Below are 12,751 nucleotides of genomic sequence, written 5' to 3' on the forward strand. Positions count from 1 at the left end.
AAAATGTTTCCAGTCTAAATCTCCCCTTGTGCAACTTGAGGCCATTTTCCAAACAAATTTTAGTATTTATACTATCTTTCAAATGTGTGAACATGTATTTTTGTGCACCTAAACTGATGAGATAATGCGTGAGTCAAAGTCTGTTGGGAGCAATAGGACAAAGTGGTTGACCCTCGTTGACCCACGTGGTTACTTCTGGCATTGTTATCTGTAATTCTTTCATGTTGGAGTATTCAGTACACATCAAAGGCTAATAAACCATACAGTTACTTCATATAATTTGACATAGTTTGAAATGATTTGCTGTTTGTGCTTAGGGGATAAATTGCATCAGAGCAAAAAAGTGGAAAAGATGGTCCTCTCTGACATGTCCTCTTTTTTCTTATTCCAGGGTTAGTAAGGTAGCTTTATCCTAATGATACATTCTCACACAATGGAAGAATTCTCCACGTGGCACCTCAGTTATGTTTGCCAGCAAGAGAACCCAATTTGTAATAAGCAATCTTTAATATTCTTGTGCTTAGTCTTTAACTGGTTATGGGGTGGGGGGAGGGAGTTTGCACTTTGTAAGATGCATGTGAAAAGTAACAATTTCTCATGACAGGGAAGATCTTCAGAATACATATTGTAAAGGAAGTAGCTGAATGAAACAAAAGGAGTAGTTGCTAGTGTGGTAATGGGGCCTTTATATTGAGCACATAAGCTTAAATCAAGTTTTGCATAATGAGATAAGAACCAGTTTCTGGCTTTGTTAGGATGTTGACCTTTTCTTCCTTCATTTTAATTTTGGGATGATTTGCACACATTTTCATTCTGAATCCAAATTAATCTCTGCTTATAATTAAGATGCAAGTTGATCAAGTTGTGTATGCAGTCAGATTTTTAACTGTGTCATTTCACTGTTGTTGTCCTTACCTCTCTTTATTTGTTCTTCTATCATAATCTTCTCTAGCCATAAAGTAGATGGCAGAACCCTTAGGCCAGGGATCATGACTTCCAATGCTCCCTAGGAGAGGAACAGAACTAGACCTCTAGTGCTAGGAGGCTGTCATAATAGTTTATCTTCGTCTGACATTAGCATCCTAATCTAGAATGTGCTCTGACACTGTAGTATTTAAAATCTAGGTGTTGTTAACAATAGGAGATGATGACATAAGGAGAGTGATGATTCACAAATTAAACCTTCTTTAGTTCAGAGTTGGATTAAAGTTCCTTAATTGAGTCTTCTTGAAGGCACAGTCTAGCTTATACTGGTCTCTTTGCTAGATAACACTGACTACAATCTTAAACATTGTAACAGGAATTTTTGGGGGTTGTGGTTCTGCTTGCCTGCTCTTTGTGGGAAGGACTATGGTTTTGTGCAGTCTGGAAATGCCATCAATCCCAAAAGTCTGAACTGCATAGTGTTCTCTGTAAGTTGCAGAAATTGTTCTCTACCCTTCTGGTCTCAGAAATATGTATTAGGGGTATAGCTCCTTCCAGGTAATCTTAGTTGTCCTTTATAAGACTTTATTGCTGCAATTGTGCAGCCATTCCATCTCTTGAACTGTAGTAAACTTTGTCCTTGCATCTGATTAAGTTCTTATTAAAACAGAGAATACATGCCCTTAGCACTGCTAACATTGGGCTGCTAGATAGGAGATTGGAAAAAACAGATTACAGATGTAACAAATACAGAAAGCAGTCACAGTGTGAGTTATCTGGTTGCATGCAGAAGGATTCACTTGCTCAACTCACATGCATAAAAGCTGAGTGTCAGGTCAGAGGAAGTAATTGTAGCATTTCTTTATAAAAAGGAAACTGATAAGTGCAAGACCTGCATTGGACACCTGTCTCAACCTGGAATAAATTGTCCTTTCTCTGTCTGTTTCTCTCCCTTGACTGTAAAGGCAGCCTAAGGTCATTAGTCAGGATAAGTTTGCAGAAAGAGATAATATCTTTTATTAGACCAGTTGCTCTAAGTTGGAAAAATTAGACAAGCTTTTGGGCATATGAGCTCTTCCTCACATCTGAAATAGGAGCAGCAGATTTCAGAGTTAATTATAAATCTTTTTCTGGGTATGTCCTCACACCATCATAGTTACAGCAAAGCACCACAGAGATCACTAACTCAGATTTAGGCACCTAATTTTTAGACATCTAAATGAAGCCAGAGGAACCAAGCATGAGGTGCTTATTTGGGAGTTTGAGAACTTGCATTTCACATGACACTTTTTTTTTTCCAGATGCTCCCTCCAGTGCTGAGCTCTGCCTGCCCAGAGGACTGGCAGCCTCTCCTGCTGGGGAAATGCTCAGCTGCAGTTGTGCTCTCTGCTTGGCTTCTTGCTGCTTGTGTGTTTCACATGAAGTCTTAGCTTGCCTCACATGCTCCCTTTGCAGAGCTGCCCTTACAGGCCTGTGAGACTGCTCCAGTTGTCTGGGAGAGGTGACTTTCTGTATGCTATATGTCCTTGCAGTACAAGTCTTGTGGTAAGCTTGGAAGTCTGAACATATTCTCATCTTTTCCTTATCTGCAGCTCGGATACGTTCTTAGAAAGAGAGCGGATCTGGGAGTATGTCACTTTCCCTGGATAAAATCTAAGGAGAATGCATTCCCCTGCTCTCCTTGCCATTCCCACAGACTCCTGCTACAGTTCCAGTGAGGACTGAGCTGTTTGCAAGCACTGTACTAGGCACCACAGCATCTGCTTTTACCCTGGTGCCTTTGGTTATTTTGGAACTCCTGGTGACTTGGTGCCATGGTGTCTTTAAGAGGTTTTGAAAACTTGCTTATCTTAATTCTTTTGTCTGTTTCAGTTTACTAAAAGACGGTGTCATCCTTTGATGTTTCCTCCCTGCATCAGCATCCCATCCTTTTTACCCCAGGCTGCCTGACTCACTGAGAAACCTCCTGGTATTGACTTGCTCTGATGCAACTGCTCTTCTGAAATGGAGATTTGCCAGTGCTGGCCCCATCCCAGCACTCTGTATTTCTTGTTTCCTCAGAGGGACGATTGCTTTAAGTAAAGAAGGACAGATGCAAAGCTTGTTTTGTAAAGCATAGCAGAAGCTTCTATTATTGCAAATTGCCTTTTCCACTGGGCATACTTGAATTCAATTCAGGTGGTTCACTTTACTAATTCATGTGATTGAAATTACTATTATCAATTATCTTTCAATGGAGCAATGCAGGAGTTCAGTAAAAGCTTTCTAGCTGAAGTAGATTCTTAATTCATTTAAATTGCATGCTCATTTATTATTCAGATATTGGTTTGCCAGGAGCTAGCATAGCAATTTGACCACTTGGTTTGTCATGCTCTCAAAAGCCTAAATTTTTTTTGCTATCCTTCATTTATCTCCAACATCACCAGTACTTCAAAAGGAGGCCTTAAAGAAATAATTACTAGCTTGAATTTTTGTCCTTTATTGGTTTCATTAACAGTAAGTACTTTATAAATGTATAGAAGAGCTTCAAAGAATGAGAACAAAAATAAGGTAGGTTAAAAAAGGCACACTTTGTTAATATAACATACTTGTCCGGTATCATTAAAATTATCTAAGAGAGCTGAGAATGAAATGCAAGCTATTGAATGTCAAAGATCTTCTATTTCAGGCTAATTTAAACAGAAATTTTAACATCATCTCCCCAAGGAAATCAACATACACGACTCTTATCTAACCCAGCTCTCTGGTGCAGGATTCTCAGAGTTCAGCTTGCGTGAAAGCTGGCAGTCAGTTAAAAGGAAAAAATGCAAATCCTCGTTCCCATGGCAGGCAAGGCTGCAGGGTGGGCTCTGCTGTAAAGGCCACAGCATGAGCTGCATACAGTGGGTGTGGTTTTTAAAATGCCGTGATCCTCAAATTAGGACTGTGCTGAAAACCCATCCCATTTAAAAGGTTTGTTTCACTCATCATTTTGGAGAATGAGAGTTTGTTTCAATTGTGAATAACTTAATGCTATTCTCATCCTAATTTTTCATAAAAAAACAAATGGTTTTATAATACCTCAGTATGACCTTGAACCTACAAGGTCAATATTCAGCAAAGATAGCAATGAATGCCATCCAAAATTAAAAAGCTGGAAGGTCAATTTTTCTTTTATTTTTGTAATTTTGTCTGTTTGAAATGGAGCTAAAAAGAGATTCGGGTCAAACCTTCTTAGTGACTTTACTGATGAAAAGGACAGGAGTTTGTTCTTCTAGGAAAGGATACCTATTTTATACTGTTCACATTTGAATTTCAGGCTGTGGAGAAAGATTGATTCAAAATTTAAATTAAATTTCCATATTACAAAAATAAGACAATGTTGCAGACATGTAAAATCATGTTTTCTTGCAAGTAGTAGTAACTACTTTTACTTTGTCCTTTGATTATTGTTGTTAGAGTTGTTGATATTCGTGATTTTGCTCATTCTTTGAATCTAAACATCTTTTGTCAGATCTAAGCCGGTCCTTAGCTTTACAGGTGTAAAAGGGTGTTACTGTGTGTGCAAGTCCATCCTTGTTCAATTCAGCCCTTTCCTAACAGTAATCCTAACACTGATGTCAGGTCCGTTCTACATCTTAGTGAAAAAAACCCATAGATGATGGAAACACTTCTGTTGTAAGAAATGTGACAAAATACCCAGATTTGCCGAGGGCAAATGAAGACTGATGGAGCTGCTCTTGGCAGTGTTTTCTTAATTACAGTTGTCAAGTAACTTTCATGGCTAATGGCACAGAATTTGTGTGTTTATAAGCAGACTCAGTATTCATACAACTGAAAAAGTTAAAATGCCTTTTTGTCCATGAAAAGAGCCTCTGTACCTCATTGTTTCATGGATATGCTGTAGGTGGTGAAAATTAGATGATTGCATCTGTAAAATATGTAGAGACCCTTGAAAATACTCACTGTCCTTTAAACCAGCATTCCAGCATAGTTGTGGCAGGTCTGTAGGAAAAAAAAAGTTCTCATTCAATCAAGTTCAAAACAATAAAAATTCCAAGTTTCTTTTTTTTCATATCAAAGTAAGACTAACTGCTACAAATAAGTTTGGTACTATGTTATTAATTTTCCAATTCGTAAGAATCTATCAAAGTAAAATAATAAAACTAAAGAAAATTGAATCATGCAGATCTTTTACTTTTTAGATTAAATAGTCCCTAATAATTACATCTATTGCCTGTAGTCCTCAGAGAGAAACTAAGATCCTGATGTATTGTAGTCATGTGTGAGGAACCACAGCACCAATATTTAATTCATAGGAAGAAAGAGGCACTTATTTTCTTCAGTGTACAAGCTGGGTAAGAAAACTGGTCAAACCTTTGTAATGCATCTTCTGCAGAGCAGAGTTAACATTCTCCTAATTATTTTAGACAAGGTCTTAAAAGACCTGATTCCTCAGAGGGCTGTACATTTTATATTAATAGAGCTTTCCTTTTTTGTATTTAAAGGGTTCTCACTGTTAAGAAGTAAATAAATTGAGAAAATAAGCACCAAGAGCTAAATTAGCATTCAAGAAGTATGTTTCCTGGTGAAAACAGAGATTTGCGTCTTCACACATTATTTTATATGGTGACAGTACCAATGAAATATAACTGGATGTAATTCTTAGAAAACATTAAAATAATTATTGGAGGAAACTCATTCCACAGTTTAATTTATTATATTATTGTAAGACTGTATTCTAATATCTTACACAAATCCCAGTGTGAAAGATAACACTACTGTCCCTAGTGTCAGAGTGTTTTTTCCAAAAGATTCCTACCCTCCAGTGCACATGCTTGCTGACATCTGCCCATGTGAGAAGAGCACTATTAAGAGAGTCCATATTTATTACTTTACTGTGTTTACTGCTTTGAAAAGTAGAAATCTCTTTGTTTCTCTCTCAATCTGTGCCTTTCCCTCCTGCCTTTTTTCCTGTCTTACTTTAGCAGCTGCTTCTCGTCCAGTTGCTGCAAGGACCAATTCTGACCCAGCTGGTGCTGCCTCTCACCACATCCTGGGGTGTTTGTGACTCTTCTCTCCCTCTTCTGCCACTCAGCAAAGACTTCTTTTGCTCTTCCAGTCCTTTCCCCCATGTGAGGGTAGCATGAGCATCTCTATCATTGCTGTTACTGTCTTTTTGCCTCTGAAGGAGGTCAGTCAACATCTTAAATGTCCTCTGGAGGGTGGCCGTGGCTGGATGCAGGAGGGCAGATGTTGATGGCTGCCACAGCCATTTCTGTGAGCTCTAGGCAGTTGCAGTTGTAAGTGCTGGCTGGTGAAGAGTCTGTACGTCTACAATGGACTTCCCTTCCCTTTCTTAATCTTTATCAAGATCTGATAATTCTCAGTGAGGATATGTTGTTCCTCAAAACCGTGTAGCTGAGGAGTTTCAGCGTTGTTGTGCTGAATGCAACACAAAGGAGAGAAACACAAAAACACTCAAGCAAGTGTACAGCCTCACAAACTTGGCTGGCTATTGTCTCAGCTTGTAGCTCCCAGTGCTTTCTCCTTACCTTGCATCACTTATCCATGCCTTTGCTGTTCCAGCTCACAAAGTTCAGCTTGTCTCTCTTCATCATCCTCCTGGATGCTGGCAAAAGGCTGCTCTCCAGTACACTGCTGTGGTAGCAGGTGCTGACCCAGATGTGATGTTCTTGGGATCACCAGGAGAATCAAAGGAATGAGGCTGCTGTTAACTACATAAGGGTATATGGCTGGCTTTAGTGCAGACATCAAGTACAAGGAGCATGTACAGTGAAAAACATTGCAGGGTGGTTTTCCCTTTCTTTCAGATACCCTTTTTTGCAGACCTACAGCCTGATTCATTCCCTTCGATAAGGCTGCTCTCTAGGTGGGTCTGATAGGGCCAAAAAAACAGTTTCAGTTCAGTTTCACATTGAAATGTGCTGTACAGAAGCAGTGACATTTCAAAGCTGAGATCTAAATCACTTAATTTGCTTAGCAGCCATTCATGAAAATGCTCTGCAGCAGGGACTGCTGTTAGATGGAATTGTGGTGTTACATCACACTGCTCAGGACTCAGCCTTACTGGATGTAGCTATTGTTGCTGCTTTCCCCAGTATGTTACTAGTCTGACTTCTTTTGTCTCAAATGAAGCAAAGTAGAGGATTTCATGCATTGTTTTACTTAAAAGGTAAGCTCTACCTATGGAGCTTTATAGATGTGCCTGTATATGGGTGTTAATGTATGTATAGGCATTGCACAAAAATGAATTCATCCACAGTAACAGGTGGTACTGGCTGCACCTGTTGCTGGGGTCACTCAACACTCCAGTATTAAAACCCTAATTTTAGTTGCTTATAACTTTTGTCAAACTTAAACATTTGTGTTGAAATGTTATGTGCCAGGTGTCTGCCTTAGGCTGATTTGGGGGAGGGGATGTGAGGAGAGGAATTTATCAGCAAAACTGTTACTGCTAATTGAGGGAGCAGAGGCCAGGGTACTGGTTTGCCTGTGCTGAAAAATGAGCTATTGCTGGTTGAGATGTTCCAAGGCAAAAGTTGCCAGTGGAGACCCCTTGCAGCTGGGCGTGCCATTTGCCAGTGCTGTGGAAATTCACTATTTTACTGACAAAGCACCTCCATCTGGCCAAATTATGGGCCTGTGAAAATGCTTGGTAGATGTTTGTTGACAGCTGCCCACCAGGCTGCCTCCATCATGCCCATTTCCAGATAGTGGTGCTGCACTGGTGACCCTTTGGATGCAAAATGCCTGTGAAACAGCAAGGTAGCCTTGGAGACAGTGTGGAGCAAAGCAGGCTGCTGCACAAAGGGGCACCAGTCCACAGAGCACATCCAAGTGGCTCAGTTTGTGCTTACTCGGTGTGAATAGATAGGAGGGAATGGCTGGCTGGAATCCAGAGGAAATGGTGATGAAGGAAGAGCGTGATGGGCTGAGAGGTAAGAGTGAAGGACAGCAGGGTTTGGAGAATTGTATGAGAGATGCTGAAGAGATAGACTGAGAAGGGACATGCACAGCTCCTGCTGGTCCCTGACCATAGGGTTTCTGTGATCCCTGCCTAACCAGCTGGAATGTTCCACTCTTGATACATTGCAGCTACATACATACCTACAGATACATTGCAGCTCCTCAAACATGTGATTTGCACAGGAGCATAACCTCTACTGCCAGTGGCTCCCCTATTTAAGTGTATACACTTGAACCTGCTAAGCAACACTTAGCAGTTTGCATGGTTTTTGTCTGATGCTCTTTCAGAAAGCAGAATTGTTCAATTTACTTCTGCTTAATAGAAGCATCAACATTTTATTTTTTTTTTAGTATTTCTTAGCTTACACATACTCAACCTGCACTTCAAGGACTCTCATGTGTGCATGGAAATCCCTTTGTAAATACTACAGCTGTTTCTTGCTGTGTAGTCTTGCTTTGGAATCTGTGTGACATTTGTAGCTCACAGTATGCGAAGTCATACTAGTAAGTTGGTCATCAATATGAAAGTGGGCTGTGCTTTAATCTAGGCTGAGATAACATTTGAACAGACTGCTCATATTATTTTTAAATCTTGTCCTTTCATGATCATTATGGGAATTAGAAACAAACTGTCTGTTGCAAAATATTCTGTTTCATATTACTTAGTATTTTCCCATAAAAATCTGAAGAAATGCCACAGAACCTGATCAAAGTTCAAAGTCAGTTTGTTATTGAATGATGACGATTTTTTTTTATTATAGGCAAAGCCTCAGCCAAGAAACTGACAAAAAAGGTAAGCAAAATGTTCCTTTCCTTCTTCAAAAGAACTTGCATTCTTTCTGTTACTGAAGTGATTAACTCTCTTTCAAAACTGGCTTTATATTTTCTTGTTTGTGTCTTTAAAGGAGGTAGATGCTGCACTGCTGCATGTTGCCAAAGCTAAACCAGGACCAACCTTTTTTAGAGAGCTTGGTGATAAAGGTAATGAGCACTTTTGATAATGCAAAATAAATCTTGCTTTTTATCTCATTGTATGGTATGTGCTGAATGTATTTTTAAAGAGGTTTTCATGGATTTTATTTCATCCTCATCTAGCCAGTAGCTGCCTCCTTGGCAAATCTCTCATTTATACAAGAGAGAGTAAAGAAGCTGGGAGTTGAAAGCCTTCTTAAGTGCAGGAGGAGACGTGAAAGAAACTGAAAAGCCTACTTGGAAGAGGAAAGGGTTAAAGGGATGACTTGAACACAAAATGGACTTTTAGGACTTTTTGTTAATAACCTGACTGTTCCTCTATATTACTTAAATGCATGGAAACTACGAATAAAAATAAAACTTGTACCTAGTTACATTAAGTTGGTATCCCTGATTCCAAGAGCAGTTGAACTTATTTCTCCCTCTTTGGGAGCTCTGTGACCCTTCACAGTGTTGATGTGCTTTGTTTTCTTTTCACCCAGCATTTCCACTTTATATTGAACTACATAAAGAGAGAAAACTAAGAGTGGGGATATTGTTAGTGTAACAACAGGGGATTAAAGAACACCAAATAAACATCTCATTAACATAAATTAATTGAAGAGAGAAAACAAACAAGAGGATCAAGAAAACCAAATAGATGAGCAATTAACCATTTCACAGTAACAAAAGACCAAAATTCCCAAACTAATGAGAAAGACCGACAGCACCTATTCACAAACTTTCTGTATCATACAGTTCAGCCTGAATCTCTTATCCTGTGGATGTTTCTGGAAAATAAAGCTGCTGTTGCACTCCTGCAGTTCCTTGGCCAGCATGAGCCATGCTCTCTCCATGCACAGCAGATCCTCAGACAGGGCTGGAAGCTTGTGCCAAGAGAGCAGCTCTCAATCTCACCCTGCAGCATTTCACCTACCCTTCAGTCTCACAGCCTCTTCTGCTTGCAGTTCATTTCTTGCATCCTTTTACAGACCTGCAAAGGTCTCCAGCTGGGTGCCTTGCTTGTCAGTCTGCCCGTGAAAGCATACCCCAAAAGCCTTGAAACATCTCTGAACAAATTAACAATTTTTTCCTATCCCAGGAGAGGCTGGATTTTGTAAAGTCATTCCCTGCCTTTTCCAATCATCACATGCTTTCCTAGGATTTAGCTGAAAGTATTCTCAGTCTTGAATTTTTGGATATTCTCTCTCTTTACCTGCTTTTTAGAGCCTTTCTTTTTCTAGTGATGGACACTGCAAATCCCCAGAGCATGCTGCCTGGGAAAACCAGGAATCCACAAAGAGAAACTGAAAACAGCAAATCAATGCAGCCTCCTCTTATAGCACGTCTCCCAGCTGAGTGCTTGGCACAAAGTGGGCTCAGTGATACACTCAGAGTTGGTGTCTTCTGCATTCTGGCAAAGATCTGCCCTTGCTTAGCACTGTGTGTTTGAATCTCTGTCCTTCAAAGGCCAAGTAGGAGTTTGAGGCGATGTAAAAATATTCAGTGCAGTCATCCATATGTCCCCACAACACTCAAGAGTTTTTACAATTTTTGGTCATGATGCCTGTTTAGTGACTTTGATGCTTTTGCTTTGAGATGCATTATTATCACAGTTTAAAAATAAAAATATTTATGCTTTTACAAGTACCAGAATAATTAATCTACCCCTGTCCAACTGTTTAGCTGAGGTTATTTTAGCTACCTTCAAATTGTTATTTAAATGTAAAGGAGACAGAAAACTGCCATCAGTCTGGTTTGTAAAATGTAATGCTGGGGGATTCTGCCTTCTAGTGGGCAGTTTTAAAATCTGTGTCATATTTTGTAGGTATACTTATGATTAATTCAGCAATAAGGATATTGTACTGTCAGCATTTGTTAGTAAGTTTGAGGACAGATATTTCTAGGGAGGGTTAGGGAAGGTTCCTTTAGCTTTAGAAAATGACAGTATTTTGCCAATGCAAACTTCATATTCTTGGCTGCAAGTATGCTGAGTCATTCAACAGTGTGTGAAGCTTTTCTCTTTTAAATTGTGCTTGGATATTAATTTAATTTTCAGTGGGCTGTTTTATTTGGGGTTTTTTGAGTTTGCTATGTTACATCTTTTAATTTGAGTACCTTTGTAATGATTTCTGTAGAGTAAAAAAGAAAATTACCAAAATATTTTATTTACTTTATGAATGAAGTAAGTTGGCCGCTCACTGCATATAGGACAATAAAATTAAAGTAAGTTTTTTAATGGAAATGAGTCCACAAATTTAAAAATCTTATGATAAATTATTTTAGTGCCATCAGTCTTCCAGAAAATATCAGTCAGGCTCTGAATTTTCTTTAGATCATTAAGTCAGGTTTTAAAGAATAATACAGAATATTTCTACATATTTTTATTATTAACCTTTTTTACCCATTTCACTATAGTAACTTTTCAGTTAGATTACAGTAAGATGATGAAAACTCCTACCATTTCTTGCAAAGCTTCACTTTCCAGCCCTCTTCAATTCAGGTGCTTCTCCCTTGAGCCAATCAGCAGGGTGGTGTCTTCAAACTGATCTTTTCTTCACATCTTACCATCTCCATAAAAATTTTGCAGATTCTTTCTGCAAAATTTTATAAGGTATAATGATCCCTGTCTAGCTATAAAGCTAAAACTCTCCAGGGACTCAGTATTTTGTATCTCAATTATTACAACTTTATTTTTTCTCAGACTTTTACAACTATAATCTGCCATGTTAATATCCTTTCAAAGGCTTTGATAAACACATTTTTTTCCACAGCTTATTTGAGTGTCTCATCTCTTAATTTTGTATCCCCACACTGGGATCTCCTTGTTCTGTTTTACCAGCATAAACCACTTGTCTTCAGCTTCCAGGTTTTCCTTAGACTATCCCATGCAGAAAATCTCAAGACAGCTGAGGGACAGAGTCCCACTTCTCTCTGCCCAGTAATGGCCTCCTTCATTGCTTGGTGGTTACTGCAGTCCTTGACAGGGAGGTGTTTTCTGTACAGACCTGAGAAGTTACCTCCTTGTCTTCCTTAAAATTCTTCCTTTAAACATTCTTTTGCTGTGTCACACACAAAGCAAAATTAGGAATCTTGATCACTACTTATGACACTATTTGCTTGATTCTTTTTGCCACCGATTTGTTTCTATCCTTTTTTCCTTTTTTAATCTTGTCTTAGGCATATAAGCTAAAAAAATTGGGACAGGAGTGCTTTCTCTGTTTATTTGATTTCAAACTTGTAGAAAACCTAGATGCTTCATTTAAGAATACAACTCCAAGTTTTACAGCAATTAAGATAATTTGCATTCTTGCAATGACAGAAATGCTAAAACTTATAAGCAAGACTATGTCTTTGAGATTAAAGTATTTTTTATTTCCACTATGTATTGTATGATTGTAGTACTGTGCTGATATACACCATTCATGTAGGATAATAGAGTAAATAGTCCTATTTTGATGGAGAGGAAAGCTGAGAGACAGAACCAGAGTGTGTTGGCAACAGGATCAGAATTAGACCTCTCTTTAGCTAAGACTTGTTCTCATATTTTCAGACTCTTGCATTTAGCAATTTAATATTTCTGAGCTCTGGTACTTAGAAGTGTTAAGTCACTATCTGAGGTCAAATACAAATGCTGTTGCTTCTGCATAGTAGTTTATCAGAAGCTAATTGTTTATCACTGAAGCTTAAGTGGGTTCCTTATCTATCAATTAACTAAATATAAATTACAAAAATAGTTTATCTTTGCACAGATAGGCATGTTTGAACTTCATTATTTTAAGCAGCTTCAGCATTATACAATGTTTAGCTCACAAGTTAAAAGTAGCTCAGTTATTTTGAAAAGTGATTTATAAAAAAGCCCTTTACATTTTTTCCCCAAACATTATTGCAGGGCAGATGGTTCAGA

At 38.6% G+C, this 12,751-nt stretch overlaps 1 protein-coding gene across 1 annotated transcript in view; it reads left to right on the forward strand.

The window, feature by feature from the left end:
- The first annotated feature begins 7,807 nt into the window (after positions 1-7,807).
- The window catches only part of MICU2 (mitochondrial calcium uptake 2), a 39,955-nt gene continuing 35,011 nt past the window's right edge, over positions 7,808-12,751 (forward strand). Inside the window, exons 1-4 of the mRNA XM_071433835.1 lie at positions 7,808-7,865; positions 8,655-8,686; positions 8,799-8,874; positions 10,089-10,240. Of these exons, the coding sequence (XP_071289936.1) occupies positions 7,808-7,865; positions 8,655-8,686; positions 8,799-8,874; positions 10,089-10,240 (318 nt within the window). The remainder of the gene's footprint in view (positions 7,866-8,654; positions 8,687-8,798; positions 8,875-10,088; positions 10,241-12,751) is intronic.

The sequence above is a fragment of the Agelaius tricolor genome, unplaced genomic scaffold (assembly GCF_023055355.1).
Source record: "Agelaius tricolor isolate 1412-34295 unplaced genomic scaffold, bAgeTri1.0.p SCAF_9, whole genome shotgun sequence".
In the NCBI taxonomy this organism is placed as follows: Eukaryota; Metazoa; Chordata; class Aves; order Passeriformes; family Icteridae; genus Agelaius; species Agelaius tricolor.